This window comes from Carassius carassius, chromosome 13 (assembly GCF_963082965.1).
Source record: "Carassius carassius chromosome 13, fCarCar2.1, whole genome shotgun sequence".
Taxonomy (NCBI): domain Eukaryota; kingdom Metazoa; phylum Chordata; class Actinopteri; order Cypriniformes; family Cyprinidae; genus Carassius; species Carassius carassius.
In genome coordinates, this window is record NC_081767.1 from 9,198,029 (window position 1) to 9,224,733 (window position 26,705).

At 36.5% G+C, this 26,705-nt stretch overlaps 1 protein-coding gene across 2 annotated transcripts in view; it reads left to right on the forward strand.

Moving 5' to 3' along the window:
- Positions 1–255: 255 nt before the first annotated feature.
- The window catches only part of LOC132155587 (tumor necrosis factor alpha-induced protein 8-like protein 3), a 56,114-nt gene continuing 29,664 nt past the window's right edge, over positions 256–26,705 (forward strand). For both annotated transcript variants that reach the window (XR_009437291.1, XM_059564343.1), the window contains exon 1: positions 256–558. Coding sequence is in view for 1 of the 2 variants with exons in the window: in XM_059564343.1 (XP_059420326.1) it covers positions 513–558 (46 nt within the window). In the remaining variant the exon portion in view is untranslated. The remainder of the gene's footprint in view (positions 559–26,705) is intronic.

Consider the following 26,705-nt stretch of genomic DNA (forward strand, 5'->3'; position numbering starts at 1 on the left):
CTTGTCCATCTGAAAAGCATTTTCTAACATTAAAAACTGAAGTTGCCCCTTAAAAAGCACCCAGAAGTATGTCTGAATGAAAAAACCTCTTCAACATACAAAACATTCTGCACAGGCAAGAAATCAGCTCAGAGGGAGAGGCAGAGTTTTCCTTTTCTTAATGTTTTTGTAGGCATAACAATGTCGAGCTGAGGGGAGAAGGGGGAGGAGGGACACAGAAAGAGAGAGAGAGAGAGAGAGAGAGAGAGAGAGAGGGAGGGGAAGGAAGCAAACGAGAGGAGAAAGTGGAAGCAAGTGAGTGTCAGTGAAAAAAGGCAGTCTGACTGCACAGAAAAGGCGCTCTGCAAACAGTGTGCACTCATTGAGTCAGTTATATTCTAAACACGGAGAGCTGGTGCATTAAAGCTCAAGAAAACAGTTTTCAGTGCAGAGAGACAGCACAGAGACAGACAGAAACAGAGGAAGTAGTGAAAAGAGAAGAGGAGAAGAGTGGAGAGGTTTTTCGTGGAAAGATGGACTCAGATTCTGGGGAACAGAGTGAAGGAGAGATCTCTCCAGGTAACGGATCAGTCCTCTCATTCTCATTGTTTTTTTTGTTTTGTTTGTTTCTCAAACTCTATTCACAGCTGTCTGGCGGTGCAGGCGAGCACAGGCACGTGTGGCTACTTTTCTCATTAACACATTTAACATTCATCATCGTACTCATCTTCCTCGCCCGGCGTGACAGCCTGTGACCGGTTGCCCATCCGCCAAGTGCTTGTGGCATCTCTTCAGGGCTTTGTGTCTGAGGTTTTGCTCTCTGAGGAGAATCTGTGATATTTGAGCTGGCTGAATGCAAGGGCAGTGGAAACTGAACAGCCGCACTTTTTTTGGTTTATTGCTGGCAAGGTTCACAGACTTGAACTGCTTATGATACAAACTGGCTTACAAATCTGAAACAACCTTGTGGTCACGATAAATAATAAGTGTAATCTGAAGGAGCTGTAAAAAGACTTACAGGCAGATTCTCCTGCTGAGTATCTTCTAGAGTTTCAATAGAGACTGCAGCAACTGTGCTCAGAATTGCCAAGATAAAAACCCGATCCTTCCAACGCCAAATGATGTTAGTTATGCTATGTGTATATGTTCATGTAATAATGATAACAGCCTTTAAAGATACATAACTGAGAACTTTTAATCTTTACATTTGGCAGAACTATTCCTTTAACTGCAGGACTCCATTGCTGATGAAGCGTAAATGTGGTAGTGCAAGTTGTATGTGTAAGTCATTACATTGGTGGGGCGTCTGACAGACTGTCTCAGTTGTGTGGCCCTCTGAGGGAAAGCTTGAGTTCTTCAGCTACTGTGAGGTTTGGCCGAAGGTCTCCCTCAAAAGATTTCTGGAGTTGTGGACTGGAGAGGGAGATGCTCTTTCATGTTTCTGGTATTCCATTGACTGATCAAGTCTGCTGTTTATTTTCTCTCCATCTTGGCTGAATAATCCACCAGTTTCAGCCTCAGAAGACATGGCCACAGACCTCCCAAATCCACTTGCAAAAATGGCAAATTCTGATGGAAATTGACAGTTACATGCTGATTGGTTGGGCAACATAACTTGAGGGAACAAGGGCAAGCAGGTTTTTTCATATGCCTTCTTGGACTGGAAACCAGCAGCAGTAATTTATCAAATGATGGAGAAGACTGTTATAACCAAACACATATCCAGATGTCTAGTTGCAGTACAGTTAACTGCAATATTGGCATTTTAAATTGCAGTTTCATCTGTTCTGACGGCTATCTAATCACTGAGCTGTAAAGGTTAAACATGTTTTTATCCATTTGACAGACTGACCATCCATCTAAGGTGGGTTTTTTTTTGGTTGTGGCACGAGGTATTGAGATGGGCTCCTACATAGAAAAAGCAGTTTGGAGAATGGATGATTGGTTGAATGTGTTTAGATTTCTATCTGCACTGGAGGATACTCAGTTCAAGCTCTTATATCCCCCATATGGGACTACTAATGCATTGAGTTTATTATACAGGGCAAGACACTGTAGCGATGGAGTTGAGGAGGTGGAAAGATGCAGGAACAACTGACACTGTAATGTAAATGGCTGCTTGAATGCTCTGGTGGTTAATTAGAAGATTAGATGGGCCTACTCCTTGAATAAAAACTTAATTTAAGGTGCCTGGACTGCAGTGGTGGAGATATTCTTTACAGTCCCAGTAAAGTATTGCAGATAGCAGTACTCCGCTGCAGACTGGTTTGCCTTAGATTCATAAAGCATGAGGAGCAAGATTATCAGTGGAATAGCGGCCAGACATTTCCGTCCCACCCTACACACATATAGTACATTCTTTCTCACATGCACATGCTTTCCTCATGATCAGTAACTGCAGAGCTGATTAGAGAAACTACAATGCAAAGCCACATGTGACTCTGCAACATCTACAGCTCAGAGGGTATTTTATAAACCCTTAAAGGAGATCTCAGAATTGTAGAGCTGAACATGTTGTTTGAAAGAACAATGCTGGTCTGCTGCTTTACTTACACACTGCTTTTGTGTAAGGTGTGAAACAGGCATCAAAGAGATCTCAAATATGGTTTTCTTTTCTTTGGCTGGGCTATATACAGATGCATGTGATCTGTACTGCCTTACCTTGTGACTTGTAGTGTACTTCAAACATTTAAAGTATATTTTTAAAAGCTACTCGCAGATAATGTAATAATGAAATAAAAGGATACTTAAGTGTACTTAAAGAGATGTAGTTAAGTCATACTTAAGTGGGTCAGCAGTCTAAAGTACATGTAATAGTATGTAATTTAATTTTAAACTATAATGAATTTTAATTGATGTGAAATTAACACACAATAAGTAGCTGATGACATTACATGTAGTTTGCAGTTATGTATTTTTCAAGTATATTCTTTTTGTAATAATTACTCTTAAAAAAAAAAAGAGTTGATTAAAAACCCATGTCTGATTTTGGGCTTCAGGTACTCAGAAGAACAGATGTACTCAGGCTATTTGTGTTGAGTCTGCGTGTCAATAAATGTCAGTAGGTAATTAAAAACTGCAGACACTGTTTGGAATGTCTGTTTTTCCAAAACCCAGCAGTTTTCTGTGGATATTGCTGAAATGTTTTGCATTGGGTCAGGGTGTGTGTTTAAGTAATCAAAGGTCTTGATCTACTTCCTGGGACATGTGTCCACCCTTAGATTCTCTTTCTGGAGAAATGCAAAGGGTTAGCGTGGGTGTGGGTTTGTTGTGTCAGCAGGCTTTATTATTTATCTCTGAACCAATGCAGTCTGGCACATCGTCAACATCCACTTTCACAAATGAAACCTGTTAAATTGCAATACAAGTGGCTGAATGCCTTTTCCGGTGAACGTACCTCATTTGTCATTCACGCAAACAACTTTACAAAATATTTCAGTCATTCGCACTTTAACACTAAAATTCTGAGTATCACTGTGAATCATCTTTAAACGGGCTATAATTATAGTTACATAATAAAAATAAATTTTTTACAGTTGCCTGTTGACTAATTTCTTGCATCTGTTTAGTAACTTTCTATGAAGCCCACATTTATGAAACAGTATCCTTAAGGCATTATAATGAATGCATAGTGTATTATATAAAACCTGAATATGTTGTATCATCTCCTGGGTAATCATAACAACAATTTTAATGCATTATAATCAGTGTTGGGGGTAATGCATTACAAGTAACGTGAGTTACATAATTAGATTACTTTTTTTCAAGTAACTAGTAAAGTAACATATTACTCAAAAAAAGTATATTCAAAAAAGTAATGCCAGTTACTTTGTTTTCCCATTTATTGACTAAGAAGTCAACACAAATGTATCTAATCCAATTTTATTATCCAGTGTCTTTTTTAGGGCCTTTCGCACCACAGGAACCTTTTCATAGTATCAGAAATTATTGTGGAACTACCCACTTCTTGGCATTTTCGCACCGGAACTGGGTGCGATTTTAGTAACAGACTGCCCTTTAAAGCACCAAATTAACTCCTACTCTGGATTAGGGTCTGACCAGCACAACTAGTACTATCCATGACGTAAGTAGACATTGATTGGCCAGACCCATTAAAAAACGCCCTCACCTGCCATGATTTTAAATGCAGTGTAACATACAGATGCTTCTCAATAAATTAGAATGTCGAGGAAAAGTTCATTTATTTCAGTAATTCAACTCAAATTGTGAAACTAATGTATTAATTAAATTCAGTGCACACAGACTGAAGTAGTTTAAGTCTTTGGTACTATTAATTGTGATGATTTTGGCTCACATTTAACAAAAACCCACCAATTCTCAACAAATTAGAATACTTCATAAAACCAATAAAAAAAACATTTAGTGAATTGTTGGCCTTCTGGAAAGTATGTTAATTTACTGTACATGTACTCAAAACTTGGTAGGGGCTCCTTTTGCTTTAATTACTTTAATTACTTTTATTGCTTCAATTCGGTGTGGTATGGAGGTGATCAGTTTGTGGCACTGTTGAGGTGGTCTGGAAGCCCAGGTTTCTTTGACTGTGGCCTTCAGCTCATCTGCATTGTTTGGTCTCTTGTTTCTCATTTTCCTCTTGACAGTAGCCCATAGATTCCCTATGGGGTTCAGGTCTGGTGATTTTTTTGGCCAGTCAAGCACACCAACACCATGGTCATTTAACCAAGTTTTGGTGCTTTTGGCAGTGTGAGCAGGTGCCAAATCCTGCTGGAAAATGAAATCAGCATCTTCAAAAAGCTGGCAGAAGGAAGCATGAAGTGCTCCAAGATTTCTTGGTAAATGGTTGCAGTGATTTTGGTTTTCAAAAAGCTCAATGGACTAATACCGGCAGATGACATTGCACCCCAAATCATCACAGACTGTGGAAACTTAACACTGGACTTCAATCAACTTGGGCTATGAGCTTCTCCATCATTTCTACAGACTCAAGGACTTTGGTTTTCAAATGAAATACAAAACTTACTCTCATCTGAAAAAAGGAATTTGGACTAATGGCAACAGTCCAGTTCTTCTTCTCTTTAGCCCAGGTAAGATGCCTCTGAAGTTGTCTGTGGTACAGGAGTGCATTAACAAGAGGAATACGACAACTGTAGCCAAATTCCCATTCCTTGTGAAATTCTCTAAAATTCTTGAATCCAGTTTTGCTTGACAATCCTCATAAGGCTTCAGTTCTCTCGGTTGTTTGTGCATCTTTTTCTTCCACACTTTTTAGTTCCTCTTAGTTTTCTGTTAACATGCTTGGATACAGAACTCTGTGAACAGCCATCTTATTGGCAATTAATTTTTGTGACTTACTCTCCTTGTGAAGGATGTCAATGATTGTCTTCTGGACAACTGTCAGATCAGCAGTCTTCCCCATGATTGTGTAGCCTAGTGAACCAAACTGATAGACCATTTTGAAGACTCAGGAAACCTTTGTAGGTGTTTTGAGTTGATTAGCTGATTGGCATGTCACCATATTCTAATTTGTTGAGAATTGGTGGGGTTTTGTTTAATGTGAGCCAAAATCATCACAATTAAAAGAACCAAAGACTTAAATTCAATGCACACAGACTGAAGTAGTTTAATACATGAGTTTCACAATTTAAGTTGAATTACTGAAATGAACTTTTACTCTACATTCTAATTTATTGAGAAGCACCTGTACTGTAAACATTGTGTCAACTTATTTCGCAAGTATGATGAACAGAGATCGATGGATGGACACTGAAATGCAGGCACTTGTAGCAAATGTAGCACTGCCAGGTGTCGTTGGAGATTCTTAGTCCCCCTTTCCATTCTTTCAATCGCTTTATGTATACATCGACATTCCATGTCCATTATTGTAAAACCCGCGAGACAAAACAAAAACACAGCTCTGATCCTCCAATCTCCTGTTGTTAACGTTGTTTTACTTAGTTTTTTGTTGTTGAACGCCGCGCACAAATGACGTCGCTGTGAACCGGCTTACGTCAGTTCCTAGTACACACGGTCGGTGTGCAACCCTTTAAATGGTACTAGGAAATAGTTCGCGAAAATCATCCCAGTACTTTAGTACTGTACATTTAGATCTGGAACTAAAGCAGTGCGAAAGGCCCTTTTGCTGCTTTACCTTTGGTACCAGTACCTTTGATGATCCAGTTCAACCATACTAATAAGCAAAAATGACTTTAGATAAACTAACAATTGTGCTTCATTGTTTTGTTTTATTTTTTATTGCTGAAGAGTGTTGAACCTTCTTCTCCTGCGTTCTACTGTTCAGATGTGAATTTACTTTTCTTTCAGCCTGAGGTTTATTAATTTTACTTTTTGGTGTGAAAGGGCTTTTACATTTGCTATAAACAGAACTTCTTATATTAAAAACAGTCAAGCCCTGCTCATATTTATTCCCCAACACTGATTATAATATTTACTTATTTGTGGTTACAGCTTTTAAGATTTTGATGTTTATAAGTTAACACAATGCATCCTTTTAACTTACGATGGATTATATTTCCCATAGTTATAATGTATTCTATGTCTCATATCTCACTATTGTTAACTTATTACTTTACTTAAACCAGACAAAGACCACTTATAAATAATGACATCAACAATGATATCAACAATTATAATATTTTTTTTCTTTAACAGATGAATATCTAATATGGCACATTTGATTTTAACTATATTTATTGTAATATCAGTAATATAGGAAGATACTGTACAGATCTTAAATAAATAATAAATTATGACTTATAATCCATTAAGTGGATTTAACATGGTGTTTATTGTGTGTTATAAATAATCATACTCATAAAAGTAATGACCACAAATAAGTACGTTTTATAATGTATTATAATTGTTGTTATGATAATTTATTAGATTACTCTTATAATGTGTTATAAAAATGAGCTTCACAGAAAGTGTAACCCACAAGACTTGTTAGTTGTTAATTTATGTACAATATATATGCAGTATGATATCTAAAAGGTGTACTGTACATTAAGCTTGAACTGGAGGCAAAAGGAATATAATTTATTATTGAATTTACATATGGACCAGTGGGATTATTTTTTCAAATTATTACTCACACTAAATTAATGCTTTAAATCAACAGCCCAATTTATATAGTTCACTTTTAGCTGAGTTAAATCCAATTCAGAGGCATGTGATATCCAGCTGTTCTAAAATAACCATCTCAATCCACGAGACAGTATTTTTGATCTGTTTGTACTGATATCTGAACTATAGCACCACACAACCAACCAGCAGTTCATTATTACACAACCAACACACTGCATAGATAGACTGTGAAGCCACGTGTGGACCAAAACGAAGGCAAACCTCTTAGTGTCCTGCCAGAGGAAAAATCAGCCCCACCAAAGAGATAAAAGCAAACCAAGAGTGTGTGAGTGAATGTAAGATAGTTTTTTTCCTCCCTCAGCATGAAGAATGAGTGTGTAAATGAGAAAAATAACCATCTAAACACTATTCTAAGCTTTTCGGCAATTTTGAGAGAAACTGTGCTGAAATAGTGGAATATTTCTGATCCACATTTAACAAGAATCACATCAGTGAAATCAGACAAAAGTATGAGTGTCTATAATCGCTCCCTGAGGCATACCACAGCCATTTCTACTGCTCTCTACTATTAAACAGAGGAATGCACAGCAAAGCACTCTTAAATGAACTGCCTGGGGTCTGTGAGGGCTTTATTAGCCTCTGAATTTACAGTTTTGGCCAGCGTATTCTTATAATGACAATAATAACGAGATTAGTATTTCCAGAAGGAACAAGCTGTGCTCAAAAGGCAGCAAAAGAACAGTGCTAAAATTTGAGATAAGCTGAGGTGATCTGTGCATGCAAGTAGAATTCAGTATGCAAATATCTTCATAGACAGTGGTTATGTTTTGAATGCTGAACATGCTACCAGTGTAAGTCAATATGAGATTTGAATAAAAATTTCAATTTTATATTTCTTTGAAAACATACTATTCTTCATACTATTTATGTCTTCGTAGTATGCAGCATGTATACCAAAAACAAAATGGATACATAATGAAATACAACATATGCTCAAACATGCAAAAGTTTATTTTGGGGCTGTTTCTATGGTACTTGAAACTTCCAACAGCAGCTGCAGTGCAATTGGCTCTTTTACTTTGGAGGGACACTCACGCAAAAATTAAAATGTTCTTTTTAAGGAAAATAATCTGTGAGTAATGCAAGTGAACAGGACCTCAGAATATGACACTTCCAAAAACCACACAAAGTGAACATGACAGGAATATACATGATATTACAGTGGATGTATAATTTTTTTTTTTCCTGAAACAAAACGATAAGTGTGTGAGAAAAATTATAACATTTTAAACATATTTTAATGATGAACCATTGTTTCCAGCCAACTGTCATATGTGGGTTCATGAGTTCTCGCTTGGCATAAACATCAACACATGGTAAGGCATGAACTTAAGCATGTTCTGAAGCGACACGGATATTTTCAATGTACTGACATTAATAGTATAAAAAATAGTATGCGGTATATATTGCACCGCAGCCAGTATTCTGTTTCTTTGGGATCATATCCTCTTTTATTCTATGTGTGTTGGGGGGTCTATAATTTAAGGGTGTGTGTTGGTGTACATCTTTATGTCCTTTGGCTCCTGAGATGTTTTATGCATCCAAAATATTACAATCGAACACTCTGCCTCGATGTGACAGACAGAATTGTTCACGACAGCTCCATTTTCAAAATTAATTTTGCATAACTCATAGAATAAATGACTTTTATAATTATAAAAGCATCCATATGAAGAGATATGAGAGTGTGAGCCAAAAGTGAGACAGTAACCCTCACACAAACTCATCAGGGTTATGGGGAAGCTGGCAGGAGTGATTCAGACTGAGAGCTTTTCTGGACAGAAAGTCACCCACTGAGACTGAGGCTGAGACTGAGACTGTGGAGTGGGGTGGGCAGCTTCTATGCTAGTGACAAGAGTTGTCTCTGTATGTAGATGTGTGTTTTGTTTGCTTCTGACCCAGCTATACTTTTTTTTACATACACATATATATATATATATATATATATATATATATATATATATATATATATAGGTTTGGATTAGGGATTATCTGAAGTTACAAATTGATTGAAATTTTCTGGGAAATTAATGCTCAAGCCTTACATACTCTTTGTCTGTGGAACACAAAACAAGATATATTGAAGAATTCAAAGTGCATGAGATTTTGTCATCCTCTCCATCATTCACCAGTTGAAAGCTGCATAGTTTAAAGGCAGGGCCGTCAAACTTAATTCCTGGAGGGCCGGAGCCCTGCAGAGTTTAGATTCAACCCTAATTAAACACCTGATCCAGATAATCAAGTCCTTCGAGCTTATTTGAAAACTACACGGTACAGTATGTGTGTTGGAGCAGGGTTGGAACAAAACTCCGACTCCGGCCCTCCTGGAATTGAGTTTGACACCACTGGTTTAATGTATCGTTCATGTCACTGTCGTTCAAGTGCTGAATGAGTAACAAGCCAAAGTTTAATAGTTCATGCTTGGGGTTAGGGGTTTGTTCAGGGATGCAGACAGTAAACATTGGTATTGCTTGTGCGTCCACAAATTTATGGGCTTTAAGTATGTGGAATGTGCACAAAACACATGCGTTTGTTTTTTCGATCATGGTGGAGATGTTCCATTGACCTACAGTATTTTGTTTTTATACTGAGTTTGATCATTTAGAGAAGTGATTGTACACTTGTACGCTGCATGATTTCAGGTAGCATTAATATTCATAGCAAACAGGGTGCAGAATGAGATATACAGACATCCTTGTGAAAAGTAGTATAGCATACTTGCTATACTAGACAAATTAAAATGTATTATAAATTAAATTAATATTAAATGTAGTTAGCATGAGTGTTTTTTTTTCGACCCACTTAAGTATAACTTAAGCAATCTTTATATTATTGTATTATATGTCAATGTTACTTTTATTGTCATTTTAAATATAGTTTAAGTGTACTGGTGAATGTACCGACAATCATTTATGGTAAGCTGAAATATACTTTAATGTAATTTGTTTTGTAACTTGTATGTTATTTATTTAAATGTATGATGAGGTTGCAATTTCAAACATTTGAAATATATCAACTTTAAATATAATATTAAAGCTGCAGTCCATCTTTTTTTGGTTAAAAATTATCTGAAATCAATATTTGAGCAAGTACATAACCAGCCGGTGTTCAAAACTATCGCCTTACTTTAGCCCGATTTACAACGGTTAGCTTATAATAATGTTTTCTACTTGAGTGATTTGGGTAAGTTTTCGTGGGAAATTCGAGCATGGCACTGCATCTTTATGTCACATCTTTATGTCTGTAAACTTAAAGAAGTTGTCCCGGCTACAAGGCTATCACATGCAGATCCTGCAGGTGACGGATCATTTATAGCCTTTTCTCACAGCAGTTAGAATAATCATATCTATTATTTTGATGGTGGATTGTAATCCAGAAAAGATTATGTTTATGAAACACATCACAATAAGTGTAATTCTTTAAAGCATAACAAAAGTAAAATTCTATCGTAATTTAAAATGTCCATAAATCTTTTAATTTGACATTACTATATGCACTTTTCGAACTGTACTTATGTGTGTTAAGAAACATATCATGAATGTGTACTCTTAAGTGCTAAAACAGAACTGAAATAAAGCACAACTAAACTAAATATAAAATTTCCCTTTCAGTATAATATTTGTTGTTGACTCTACATTGTCAGTGCATCTTAACAGGGAAGTGTGATTTCTGACAGATCAGTTTATAACAAGCTTGCTTTACTTATCTAAGCATCATTTTCACTATAGATAATTTGGGTCCATCAGCACTGAAGCAGAAAGAGGAAAAACAATGGGTTGTGATAGCGAATTTGGGACACACAAATGTAAAGGTATCAAGCTTCATCTGGCATTTAAAAGATCTACTGGGAGTGACTTAAAAACTGTTACCTTCCATTTAAAAATCAACTGCCGGGTGCAAACCTCTTGCGGTTTCTGCTGAGTCTGGAAAATGCACATGTGTGCCAGACGAGAGGGAGAGTAACCCTGCCCTCAAAGGCTTCCTTTAATCCGCATAATCACCCCAGGCTGTTCTGGCTTCTCCTCTGGAGGAGGACACTTATATTTGACATTGGTTGGCCAGTCATCTTTCTTCTCGTGGTTTTCGTCCTTTGTTGTCCTTTTTTAGACTCACCAAAGTCTAAATAATCACAGAGCAGCTGCTCTCAGTGATATCACAAACAGCAGATGCACATTTAAATCTGTCATTATATCTGGAGCGCTGAGAATATTCAGAGCCATTATTAGATCTGATTTCATGCTAAGTGTCTGATTAGCTTCTCTCTGTCAGTCATTAGTTGAGCCCCTACCACTGGGCAAATAACATGGTCTTTTGAAACTGGCAATTATATGCAAGATATTAAAACCAGAATTACAATGATGAATGTAATTTTAAAAACTCACTGTGATTTCAGATATGACACTGAACACCCCCGCAGTGGGACATTTCTAGGGTCAGTTGATATTCTGGAATTAGTCCAGACATCTGTGGTGGTGTATGTTGCCATCCTTTGATGAATTATTGGAGTGTAATACACTGTAACACACATTAACAGTGAGGAGTCATTTTAAGCAGTCATTTTTTAACTCAATCTGAACTGTAATCGCTCTGATTCCTTCAACAAAAGTCAAGTTAGATTTTTCCATTGACTTCTGGACAATTGCAGAAAATAAACTCTGTGATCAAAAAAAGTTTATGAATCTTAAACATGTTGATCATCGTGAAAATCTTTATGAATTTCAAGGTGTGTGTGTGTGATTAACATTTTATGTAAAATATGTAGCATTGTTTCATGTGGACATAAACTTTCCACCGATTTCCAACTCGAACAATTTAGAGTTGGTATAGTTTGCAAGAGTGCAAGTATAAACACAATGACAACTCGTTAGTAGATGAGTTTTCCTGTTCATTATGTTTAATGATTAATATCCTCTACAATCTCTGTAGTCCCATTTAGTCACTTGTTAGTTTTTAAAGACACGTAAAAGGTTATAAACATCACAATGCATTTTTTTGTGGTAGAATAGAACCATAGTTTGAACTTGTGTTAAAGGATTAGTTCACTTTTAGAATAAAAATGTCCTTGACATGGGGGTGAGTAAATTATCAAGACATTTTCATTCTGGAAGTGAACTAATCCGCAGAGAACTTATTTCAGGAATTTGACTAAAACCCCATTCAAACACACACACACACACACACACACACACACACACACACACACACACACACACACACACACACACACACACTGACTTCTGGAAATTGGAAGCAGAAGTTTTTTACTTATTTCTGTGTTTTAGGACTTATTCCTGCAGCACACTATAGGGGGTTTGAAAAACATAATACATGGCACGACTCTCAGTCAACACTTTACCAGAAAATCATACCACAGGGCAACAGTCTATGTACAATTAAACACCGTGGACCAAATTAACAACCTCAGAGAGCAAAGGACAAAGGAACATCCATCTCTCTCAAACAAAACACATTTAACAAGCCTGACATCAAAGCTTTTAATAAACCAGTGTTATCACATGACCTACATTTAGTCAGTCAATCAGATGTATCTCTATTACCATGCAATAAATTCATTTAAAAAAAAAAACACTGTGGAGCAAAATCCAACATCTCACAGTGTTGACCTTTATTTTTTATCACACATTAAAAATACAAAGGCTAGTGCAAACCACACACACACTGAGAATAGTCCATATACCTTCTGCATTTTCAGACAAAGGGCAGTATGTGTCAGTCTGGACTGATATCAGATCAGATCACACTGAGATGTGTACTGATACTGACTCTGTTCTAAATTCTAATGAGCCGTCTCGCTGGCTACTGCCACTGGCTTTTTTCTTGCGGTCAAAAACAGCTCAAAAGGAGTGCATTGGAATGGAACAGAATGTAGGGTTAAGGATTTTTTATTTTTCTTTAAACAGCATTCATGTTGTTTTCATCTTGTTTGGATCAGTCTTTGCTTTAAAAGTGTGTTTGTGATGCCTGGACTCTAGGGTTTGGAACACAGCTAATGAGTTCAGGCTGCTAAATTTGAACTGTGTCGTCAGAGAAGAGCGTATTGATTCAGAATCAGTGTTTCCTGTTAGTGTGTATGTGTGGGCTGCAGATGATGAGAAACAATGAAAGCAGTTCATAGGTCGCACATAGAAAAACTTAACGATTTCTCTTGTTTCTAGCTCATTTTAGTGGATACACTGCCAGAGATCAGATGTTTTATACCCAGAGGAATGCTTTATTTCTTAGTCATTGGCATTGTGAAAAAGAAATACAATTTAAAAGTCCCTATTACAAGAACCTAGAACATATTAATTTCATGACTATAATTGATATGTAATTTCATCTATATAGTTAAATATATAAATAAAAGACATAAAGCTAAAGTGTACTGGCAGATGTACTGTACTAACAAGAATTTATGGCATACTACAATTATACTAAATATACTAAAATATACTAAATAATTGAATGTAATTTATATTTAAACTTGGGTGTCATGGATTAAATGTATTTGTAATTATAACATTGTTAATGATGGAGTTGCAATTAAGTACATAAGCAAAAAGCTCAAGACATTAAAATAAGTATACTGGACAACAAAAGATTAAAACAAGTACAATTGCAGTAAACTTATAATTTGATTTTTCTCCCAAAGTACAATTTTTTAAGCTGTCATGAAAGAGTACTTTATTTAAGTAAACTTAAGTGGCCTTTTATTTAACTTATATTATCTAAAACTGCTGTTTTTTAGACACTTTTAAGATCTGAAATGCACTACAAATGGCAATCAATCTGAGACATGGTTGGCTAAAACTAATCTCTTCTGAAGCTCTAAAAGAGGCAGATGTGAGATTTCTCAGGAGAAACTTCTAAGACGATATATAACAATATATTCATGATGATTATGATTGTAGCTTGTATTTTATTTGATCATTGAGGTTGTTTCATTGAACTAGTTTCACAATCCTTCCTTGTCTCATGACTAACATGATAGTGTCGAAACTATGAAGACTTCAGCAGCAAAAACGCTGTTGGAAAACATTATTTGTTAAATATAAATAGATTTTTTTTTATGCTTGGGTTAGACATTTTAAATCATATTTACTGTTTGTTTTGAATGATCTTCTTCTTTGAAAAAAAAAAATCACTCTTCTAAAAAATATTAGGATGAACTGTTTTAGCTGTATTGTCCATCCCTTCAGGAGATTCATTACTGTGTAAAACACTACTGAAACAAAAAGATCTTTGTTGTTTTTTTTATTTTCTTTCCTGCCTGATGTTCCCTCTTTTAATTTATGCATTTGTCTGTTGCGCTCTCCGTTTTTTCTTCAGAATTGTGCAAGAAGCTCTGACCTTTACATCAAATTGAAAACCTAAGCAGACTAGATCAGTCTTTCCAATGAATTTCACCTTCCATCATTGCTCACACTTTCCCTCTCCTCTCTTTTTCTTCTTCTTTTTTTGTTATTTTTTGTACATTTTACCCATTTTTGTTCCATGCGCGTTTCCTCTCTGTCTTTTTCCAGTATGGAAACAGTGAAGGCTCACAATGTTGTGCCAAGCATTCACTCGCAGTGAACCATCTCTGCTGTGCGTCTTTTGAAAGTTGACAGCTCCTCAAAGGAGTAAATGTCAAGGCAGAGTTGGTGCCGATCCCAGACGAGGAGGCCCACAGCTTTGCTGCCACCACACACTACTAATCACACCACACTTTATTACAGTGCTTGAAAGACCACAATATGTTGATATTCATCAAGCCTTCTGCTTAAGGTTTGTTCTTATGCCCTAAAAATTGATTATTAAACTTTTTAAGCCACTTAAACTCTATTCAAACTTCCTATTGTAGTTCATGCAATCTTAAAGGGGTAGTTCACCCAAAAATGGAAATTTGGTGTTAATACTTACCCTCAGGCCATTCAAGATGTAGGTGAGTTTTTTTCTTCAGTAAAACAGTATAGAAGATTTTCAGCATAATAAGAATAATAAAAAGTGTATCAATGGGGACTTGAAAATGTTATTTTGTACTTAAAAAGCTGTTACATAGACTAAAAGGGTTCAATTATTCTTCAAAATATCTTATTTTGTGTTCCAAAATAAGAATTTTTACTGCCACTTTTTAACAATTTAATACATCCTTGCTGAATATATATATATATACTGTATATAACCCACACAGTCCTTGCAAATGCAATCTGACTTCCAAATAATAACTCTTACATTCTACACGGGATTCCAGCTCCAGAAGTCAGATCATCACTTGCTGTATGTTTTTATCATTTATCGTTCATGTTGTGACGGCTGCTGGTTCAGAGTAGGAGAGATATAAGAGCGGAAGAAGCTGTTTTCATGTTGAATCTGTCCCTCGGGGACCTCACTGGAGAAGCTTTCAGAAATCAGAGTGTTCTCCTCAGAGGAAGACAGAAGAGGGAGAGATAAATAGAGACAAAGAGTGCAAAACGAGTGGGAAGGAGAGAGGTAGCCTATGGCAACATTAGTTTGAGATAGGAAAGTAAAGAGGAGTCTTGTCGTCCTCAGAAACAGGAATTCCCTCAGTGCAAATCTGTTTTCGGAAGGACAGAAAGATTTCATGTGTTCCTAACACATCTTTATTAGAGCTTATTTAATTATCAGTGTATGAGATTTATAAGGAGATGTTTTGCTGTCACTGAACACGTGGAGAAACATACTGTACTGTATAATCCGACTCAGAATTTAAATAAATGTTGGCCTGCTGTCAATCATCCAAACAATAATTTCAAGTGGTTAAACGAATGAGATGCATGTTTACTCCAGTACACTGAAGTCCAGCAGATGGGCAGCGTGTGAATAAACATCTCAAACATTCAGCTAGCTGCTTGTAACTCATGACCAGCAAGAAAAGTAAACCTGATTACTTTTTTATATCTGCATGAGTACACCAGGAAAAGACCTGAAGTAACTTACCGTAAAGCACTCCACTGTTTTTATGAGATAATGCATAACAAGAAGTTCCTCCTCCTAGAAAAACAATTCCACTTCAGAAAGAACAATTCATACTAACACAAAAAAAGATTTTAATGAAACTTCTGCTTTTATTTTAAACAGGAACGTTTAGTATGTTTGATCTAGTAATGTCCTGCCTTCAAAACAATTGTAATAAATGATACAAGAACAATACCTATTTCATTTTAAAAACATTAGCTGCCAGAAAAGAAAAGACAAATTCAGTGCTTTATAACATTACATGTTTTCAAAACTTTTTTGTTTTTATTTAGTTCCATAAGGTTTATGTATAATTAGGTATGATTTATAAAATGTGAAGAGCCCACTTTATGTATATTGTATTTTCCTAAGAAAATTAGTAGTTGTATAATATATTGTTCTTTACTCCCCAAATGTCAAGAAAGAAAGAAAGAAAGAAAGAAAGAAAGAAAGAAAGAAAGAGTAATGTGGGAGCCAATGAGACGTGCGGATCCATATGCGACCTTTTACTGGACAGAGACATGGTCATAACAGGTATGGGTCAAACACTGGTAAACAGGTATATAGGGGCAAGACACAAGAGTAATCCTAGGGCATGCTTGGGTCTTCGATGAGCTTACAATATCCAGAGGGATAAGCAAGAGGGGTAATCCAGTATCCAGAGCAAAAGGGTCAAAACACGAGTAACAATGCAAGGCAAGAAAAAGACTAAACTATAAAAACTAGAAACAGAGACAAGACTATGAAAACTAGAAATAGAGACAAGACTATGAAAACTAGAAACAATCATGGAAAGGCTTATGTATCGCAGCTATCGGCTAGGAGAAGGATATATGCAGAACAATACTCGGCAGTGTGTTAGGGAAAGTCCAATGCTTATAAAGCATGTCTGATGATTGTGCTGAGTGTGTGTGTGTGTGTGTGTGTGGGGGTGGGTGTGTGTGTGTGTGTGTGCGTGCGTGTGTGTGGATGTGTGTGATTGGTCTCAAGAGCATGGTGTAATTGTTATCAAGTGAATGTGATTGGTGCAATGGAGCATGGGAAATGTAGTCCAGGGTGTACTGTGTAGAGTGAAAGTTTGTGTGGTGAATTAACGGCAGTTCAAAGACTGGATCAGGACAGAAAGAAAGTTCAGACAGAAAAACACTTTGGCAAGGTTACTTGAGTTTATTGAACAATTTATCTTTGGTGGTATGGTTCCTTATGGGGGTTCTTGCTCCCAAAATAATTTACATTTATTCATTTAGCTGATGCTTTTATCCAAAGCGACTTACAATTGCTATATATGTCAGAGGTTGCACGCCTCTGGAGCAACTAGGGGTTAAGTGTCTTGCTCAGGGACACACTGGCGTTTCACAGTGGATTCGAACCCACAGTGGATTCGAACCTTGTAATTGAACATACAAGAGCTTTAAACATTAACCCCCCAGAACCATCAGCTTGGAAATACATGACAATTAAGACTCTTAATAATGTCTTTAAAGCAAACAGTGATAATCATGTAAATGTGGCAGCTGGACGTCTATCCTGTAGCCTGCTTATGAAGATGAGGGTCTCTCAGCAGTGAGGTCCATGCCCGCTAAGACTTGAAAGCCTTAGGGATGTCCCGTGTCTAATAGGAGAGTGGTAGTGATTGAAGCGATGACAGCTGACCGCATCAGCTGGTCGCAGCCTATTTCTCCATGGCCTCACTGAACTAACACTGCGCTCGATAAAGACAGACAGACAGATAGATAGATAGTCAAATTAAATCTCTAGCAAACACTCTAGTTTTATGGGTTTCTAAATCCCTAAATTCAGACATATATGAAATATTTAGCTTATATCTTTCCAAAATATTCTTAACTGCATAAATCCTAGTAGTATTTTGTAAGGCTCTTCTATATTTTTTTTACTGATACATTAGTTCCAATAGAATAAATAAAATAAAGGCCAAAAAAATGTTGCTGCAGGAAAATAGAGAAAACAAAGAGCATTTCTTATAACCTTATGGCTACATTGGTGTTTTCAAAATATCAACATATAAATATTTCCACAAAACTCATCAATGTTGATTTCCACTGAGCTAGAGTTTCTTAAAAGTAACATTACACTTTTTGGAACTGCGTTGAGAACAATAGCAAAGCCTCTTGGTTTAACTGGTAATAATTGGAATTTTTGAAGAAATTCAGTGTAGGGCAACAAATATCCAAATTCAAAGTCATCACTTGATTTTTCCTGGACTGACCTGAAATATAGTGAATATAGTAAAAAGAAAAACTATTTATTAATGTCAGATTTTACTGATTTTTTAAAATAAATAAACGTTACTGAATTAACACATTGACAAAAAGTTATTGAGATTTTGGTATTTCCCCATTAAATTACGAGTTATTGTACATTATTAATATATATATAAATATATATAAATATATCACTTTGACCCAGAATGCCAAGCAGTGGGTCTTATGGGACATATGTGTGTCCTCTTCATTTCTGACCACAGCAATCTACATTCATGTTTATAATAAATTAATGTCAAAACAAATCACCACCTGTACACACTCAACATTATCTGTTTATGTAAAATAGCAGATTTGTTTTTGTGTTATATGAAATAGTTGGGTTCTGGAGAAACGAGTGGAGGGGGTTTGAGAGGAGAGCAGGGGTCTGTGTTGTGTCTAGAGTCATGTGTTTTCAACACCTTTTTAATTAATTCTTTAGTGTTTGAAAAAAATCTCCGCTGACAGCTTCACATTCACACACACACACCCACACACAGAGGAGGGAAAAAATAGAGCTGAAGAAATCACACTTTAATATATTTGTACTGCATCTTATGCAACAGACAGCATATGAAAAACAGATACAGAGAGAGATGTATTGAGAGACAAAACCACTTACTGGCAATGATGGTTTTGTGAAAAAGTACACTTTAGCATACTTATAAAAAGTATTTATGATTTAAAGGAAAATACTGAAGTTCAAGCTGAATGTGATGTTTTCGAACACACTATTGCATGTTATTTACAATGAAATGAAAATGTATGATAGTTTAAATGTATATTAAATTGAACTTTCAAGTGCTTTTTTACAGTGACGCACTGCTGCCACACACATATTTTCTATCAGAAAATCTCTCTATTTCTTTTTTTTTTCCGTATTTCGATTTATTGTTAAATCAAACTTCAGTCATTCAAATAAAGAAATATAAAGCCGAGAGTTGATTATTCAAAAATAACTGATCTGATCGTAGCCTAAAGAAGTCATGGGTGCAGTTATTGGATAGCACTATATTGTAGATAGATTGGAGATTAATCCTAATAAACATACCACTACAATTAAAACCATTACATTAAAATACATTTAAAACAGTGTATTTAAATAATTTCAGCAGTGTGCAGATCCTCGTTTACGTCAGACTGTGGCAACAGCAGCACGGACAGTCGATTATCGCTCACATAATGTACCATCTATAATAATAGTTTTTATGACATAATATGTCATTATTACGAGAAAAAGATGTCATTTTAGCCAGAAAAAGATGTCGTTTTAACAACATAACTCGTTTTTATGAGAAAATATGTAATTTTAACAAGAAAATTTGTCGTCTTAACGAGAAAACATCTAATTTTTACGAGAAAATATGTTGTTTTAATGAGAAAATGTCGTCTTAACGAGAAACCATCTCGTTTTTACGAGAAAATATGTTGTTTTAACGAGAAAACATCTAGTTATTACGACATAATTGAATGGGGAAAAAAATATGTGTGTGGCAGCAATCCGTCACCGTACTTTTTGACCCACTTAAGTAAGACTTAAGTGATTTTTTTTCATAATTACTTCTATTGTTTTAAAATGTTTTTGTATTGTACAATTCTATAAGTATACTTTAATTTCATCCTGTAGATTTATAATATATTATAAACATTTAACACTACAGGTAAAATTATAATCAAATATGTCTTTAAAACATGAAATTTCTTATTAAAACATAATGATTTAAAATGTACTTTAAAGTAAAACTTAAATTGACAATTACAAAGTTTACGTTGGTTTTTATAATGCCATGTTGTGTAAAATGCTGCAAAACATGCGAGAGCAGTGGTCAGACATGTTCATCTAGTGCATGTTTACATAGAAAATCAAAAGCTCTCTGTATGGAGGACTGGATCCTGTGTAAAATCCAGAACAATACTGTCAGAGTGCACAAATAAAACAGATTCTGTTTTTAATTTTTCTTTAGAAATGTTCTGCTTGAAAGATTTGTTGCAATGGTGCAATGTGAGGGTTTGCAAAAGCATTGCTATGTGGTTGGTGTTTTATGAATGGTGGCTAATATACAGGTTACTAGGTAGTTGCTTAGTAGCTAAAGTTGAAGTGCCCCTATTATGCCTTTTTTTTCCCTCAAAATATGCATTTAATACCACCACATTTTCTAACGATTCTCAAATGATTTGTTTGAAGCATAGACCGTATAAAAACATGGACATAGTTTCCGTTATGTCAGCCGTAGGATTCTGAAGAGCATTGAAGCCCAAAGTGGGCAGAGACAGCCATTGATATCTTGGCAACACGTCACTCCCGGACAATCGAAAAAGGGGCAAAAAGGTGGGACGTGGGTGGAGCTGAGATGCCTGGTTGCTGAAACAACGCCTGCCTAGCTCGACAAGCAGGCAATCCACCTGTCACTCAAGTTCCCATGTCCTTAATTATGCAAAACTTTAAGGCTTAATATAATTTAAATGGATGAGGTATACAAAAAATTCACCCCCCACCCACTCCCATTGCCACAAAGGGCAAAATTAGCTATAGACCAGAACCACTTTTTGCACTAGGCTGTAAACACACACACACTTACATACATACATACATACATATATATATATATATATATATATATATATATATATATATATATATATATATATATATATATATATATATATATATATATATATATAATTTTTTTTTTCTGCTGTAAAGTTGGGCATTTTAATGTAGGGGTCTATGGGATTGACTTCTTTTGGAGCCAGTTTCTAGCTACCAGTAGATGAATTGCAGTTTAAGTCACTTCCATGTTGGTTTCAAGAGAGAGACCGGAAGGCTGCCGCTTGTTCGAAGCTGTTCTAAGATTCAGTCTTTCTAAACCCTTCCTTTCCATGAGCCTACTCTGCTCTTATTGGTCAGATGGCCCAGAAAAAAAAAAAAAATACTTTCACAGCATAGGACACAATATCTTCTAGAAATAAAGTTTAACCACACAAACAAGCTACACTATTTGAGAGCGGAGTCAAGTTGTTTGCGGCCACCAACATAGAACATAGGTGGACATTATGCAAATGTGTTATCCAATGACATGTAGCCTCTGACACAGAAGCGCTGTATTCAGAAATCTACTTTTTTTTATAGTTAACTACTTTAATGTCCAATTCTCACTATTAACTAGTTGCTTATTAGCATGTATATTACTAGCATTTGGCTGTTTATTAGTACTTATTAGGCACATATTAATGCCATTCTGCATGAGCATATTCTATATCCCTTAAAGGTGCCATCTTTCATATCTGGCAAAAAAATCAAGTCATACTCCACATTCCATACCAGATGGGGGCAGTATGCCTCAATAAAGTGAATTGGTCTACTCTAGAGTAACAAACGAGAAACGGCATAGTCTCTATGCTCCGCCCCTACCTTCACAACAACCCTAGAGCCATAGCTGAAGCCTATAAGAGATATAAGTTCTCAATTGCAGTCCTCGCGCCCCACTGCTCTGCACATTTTGAACGTTTCTCTTAGCGCTTCAGACATTTGTTCTATTCGAACATAAGTGCCCTGCGAAGTGGACATCACAGGATATTCAGCCATGATTCCAGTTCGAAGCGAACGTAGCTATATGTTCCAATCAAAGTGCATTGAAGTGTGCAAGACGTGAATTTAAATTGTATTGATTTACAGAGGTATATGATGTCACAGTTGTCCATGTTTAAAGACGCTGCACAGCACAAATCAGTGAATGAATGTTTCGATGTGAGGTAAACTTCAACAGATTTCCCCTGCTCAGGGAGTAGGGAGCAATGAACAATTGGAACACAGTTCATGCACGGAGTTCATTTCTAACGAGCTGATTATCTGAATCAGTTGTGTTAACAAAGAGAAACGTGCAAAATATGCAGAGCAGTGGGGCGCGAGGACTGGAATTGAGAACCGCTGAGGACGTTTTGCCTCCAGAGGAACGTTGGGTGATGTCAAGTGATTTTGAAACATGACATCTTCAAGCTACTCCCCTTCACCTTTACCAGTGAATATGTTCATAATTGTTTTGTTCATATTACATTGAGTTGTATATACACATTATTGGAATTAAATTAATTTGACAGCATTCTGTCAACATCATTGGTCAACATCAGACAGCTGATGTTGACCAAGCTAGCGCCAACCAATGTAACCAGAGCTGCCAACTCTCAAGCATTCACCGTGAGACACACACAATTGACTCTTTTCACATGCTTTCACGCCACACATCAATTTTCTCACGTACAGAAAAACCACGAAGCAAAGAGGACACGGAGACCAACAGACTAGACAAAGCAGGTTAGTTATGATATAAAAAAATGGGTGTTATAGCTAGCTAATTATCAAACGCAGCTACGGTTAGTCATCGCTAACATTAGCACGTTTATAGAACAGCCTTCAATACATTTCTATGTTATAACTTCCCGAAAAAAAATACACAAACATATAAAACAAACTTCTAGCGAAATACCAACAGCTTACTTACTAACTTACCAATCCAAAAGAAATGTTGCAAGTTCGGTGTCGAACCTCATTTCTTTCAGGTCCATCAGTTGTCTCCACCGATGGAAAGCAGTGCCGATGTTTACTCTGGTTCGACTCCTTTTCTTATCGGATTTGATTTGTGATTCCGAGCGCGGTTGTTTCCCTGTAGCAGGTGGTGGTCTCTTGCCAAGGGCTTTAGTCATCCTTCTGCTCTCTTCCCTGAACTGAAATGAAGTAGTGGGCTGTACTTTCCACATGATTGACATCAGGTTCAGGTACGCCCACAAGCCGTGCGAGTTATTCATGTATTGCAGGTTGGCTGGTGGTTATGTTGCCCGCATACCGCCTCCCATGGCCGAAACTGGTATTACGACACCTGTCGGGCCGGGGCTAGTAATGCTACTGCTAATTAAGGTTGATATCTCTGCAGCACTATAACTTGACATTTTTTTAATGACATCATCGCCCTTATTTCTTCTCATATTTTTGATGCGTGTAGGTCATTTTTTTTATATTTTTACCTCAATTTTTGCACATGGCACCATTAACCCGACCCAACACCTAAACTTAACAACTACCTCACTAACTATTAATAAGCAGCAAATTAGCAGTTTATTGATGGAAAATGTCTCAGGTTACACATGTAACCATTGTTCCTCGAGGTAACAAGACGCTGCATCGGAGGACGCTTTAGGAGCGCCCTTCAGTATGACTGGCTCTGAACCATGTGTGTAATCAGTCCAATGGATGGGCGAGACGTCATAGGCGGGTGATGTCAGAGACCAGGAAGCTTAAAAGCATGAGCTGCGAAGCCAGCATTTAGCCTACTGTCATTCAGCAAGCGCTCTTTTTGTGTGTCAGTTGCTATCCGTTTGCTATCCGTTAACAGTCCTCCCACTGATCAGAGTGGACCAGAATTAAACTCAGTGACACACCTCTGTCAGATCCCAGTGGATCTCTCTGATCACAGACCTATAGGGAGATTTAATTGTCCCAATAAAGTTGCATTCATTTAATAATATTTTTAAGTGTGATCATTTAAACACACTATGTTAATGCACACTGTTTTATAATGTACTACAGTACTGGAATATAAATATCTACCACCTAACTACAGTCGTGGCCAAAAGTTTTGAGAATTACATAAATATTGGAAATTGGAAAAGTTGCTGCTTAAGTTTTTATAATAGCAATTTGCATATACTCCAGAATGTTATGAAGAGTGATCAGATGAATTGCATAGTCCTTCTTTGCCATGAAAATTAACTTAATCCCAAAAAAACCTTTCCACTGCATTTCATTGCTGTCATTAAAGGACCTGCTGAGATCTTTTCAGTAATCGTCTTGTTAACTGAGAATGTTGACGAGCACAAGGCTTGAGATCATTATGTCAGGCTGATTGGGTTAGAATGGCAGACTTGACATGTTAAAAGGAGGGTGATGCTTGAAATCATTGTTCTTCCATTGTTAACCATGGTGACCTGCAAAGAAACGCGTGCAGCCATCATTGCGTTGCATAAAAATGGCTTCACAGGCAAGGATATTGTGGCTACTAAGATTGCACCTAAATCAACAATTTATAGGATCATCAAGAACTTCAAGGAAAGAGGTTCAATTCTTGTAAAGATGGCTTCAGGGCGTCCAAGAAAGTCCAGCAAGCGCCAGTATGGTCTCCTAAAGAGGATTCAGCTGCGGGATCGGAGTGCCACCAGTGCAGAGCTTGCTCAGGAATGGCAGCAGGCAGGTGTGAGCGCATCTGCACGCACAGTGAGGCCAAGACTTCTGGAAGATGGCCTGGTGTCAAGAAGGGCAGCAAAGAAGCCACTTCTCTCCAAAAAAAACATCAGGGACAGATTGATCTTCTGCAGAAAGTATAGTGAATGGACTGCTGAGGACTGGGGCAAAGTCATATTCTCTGATGAAGCCCCTTTCCGATTGTTTGGGGCATCTGGAAAAAGGCTTGTCCGGAGAAGAAAAGGTGAGCGCTACCATCAGTCCTGTGTCATGCCAACAGTAAAGCATCCTGACACCATTCATCTGTGGGGTTGCTTCTCATCCAAGGGAGTGGGCTCACTCACAATTCTGCCCAAAAACACAGCCATGAATAAAGAATGGTACCAAAACACCCTCCAACAGCAACTTCTTCCAACAATCCAACAACAGTTTGGTGAAGAACAATGCATTTTCCAGCACGATGGAGCACCGTGCCATAAGGCAAAAGTGATAACTAAGTGGCTCTGGGACCAGAATGTTGAAAAAATTTTGGGTCCATGGCCTGGAAACTCCCCAGATCTTAATCCCATTGAGAACTTTTGGTCAATCCTCAAGAGGCGGGTGGACAAACAAAAACCCACTAATTCTGACAAACTCCAAGAAGTGATTATGAAAGAATGGGTTGCTATCAGTCAGGATTTGGCCCAGAAGTTGATTGAGAGCATGCCCAGTCGAATTGCAGAGGTCCTGAAAAAGAAGGGCCAACACTGCAAATACTGACTCTTTGCATAAATGTCATGTAATTGTCGATAAAAGCCTTTGAAACGTATGAAGTGCTTGTAATTATATTTCAGTACATCACAGAAACAACTGAAACAAAGATCTAAAAGCAGTTTAGCAGCAAACTTTTTGAAAACTAATATTTATGTAATTCTCAAAACTTTTGGACACGACTGTACTATTTACATAATTATTATGAGTTCTGCTCAGCATGTAAAGTCCATTAATTAGTTGAGTTGAGTTCAATTGAGCAATATAGCATTGTTTACTAGTATGAATCATTAATTAACAATCCTTTGTAAAAAGAATGATTAGTACATTTTTTCTGAGGTAACAAACTCAGCAGCTGTGTTGAATTAATGTTTTGTCATGTGACAACACTTTAGCATACTACTCTGAAACATTTGTTGCTTATTGAATACTGTTTCACACACTATTCTTTAAAAAAATAGTAGGCAGTATACACTGTGTACTGGCCAGTAAGCAGTAAGCAAGTATGCCATTTCGAACACAGCTTATCATACTAAAGCATATGTAAAGTACTTGATTGTAATTTGAACTGTAGTGTGTTATTTGATATTGCATTTAACATTAATATATTTTTAAATGTACTAAAGTACAATTTCATCATTACAAATGTTTAATTGTTGCAAATTTTTGTCGCAGCAACAAGTTATCACATTCACATTTATCAACTGTCATTCTGACTGTTCAGGAGATATTCACCTCAAGAAATTACATGGATACGTTGAGTAAATGATGACAGTCATTTTTTGAGTTGAACCACTGTTTATTCCAATTTTAAGTATCAGCAGCTGTTAAACATCTTAAGTATATTTAAGTCCTTATTTATAAATTAATTGTGAATTTATAACTGAATTGTGGGTAGTGTGGGTGAGAATATAAACACTTACAAATGTAAACTGTAATAAAATCACTGGCAGAATATACTTTCCACACCAATATTAAATTAAACACAGCAAGATGTTTCATCTGATTAACATCCCCTCCCTCTGTGTGTTTACTGTACACACACACACACACATTTACTTAACTATCTATATGGGTACATTTTATAGACTTCTATTGCTTTTATAAATACTGTAACCTCACCCTAAAAAAAATGTAAAAAAATAAAATCCTTATGAATGCACTAAACACACACACTCATCCAAAGCTTGCATGTTGTCCAAAAAGGTTTAATTTAAACCAGCATTCTCTGACATTAGAGTATTTGGGTTTGGTGTCATGGGTAAACAAAAAGCAGGCTCGATGAATAGGGAAGTTCACTAATGATTAAATCCTGCTCCATGGTCAAGATAAACTTGGATCAATATTTGAATTATTATTATATTTTTTTACGTAATTTATTAAAA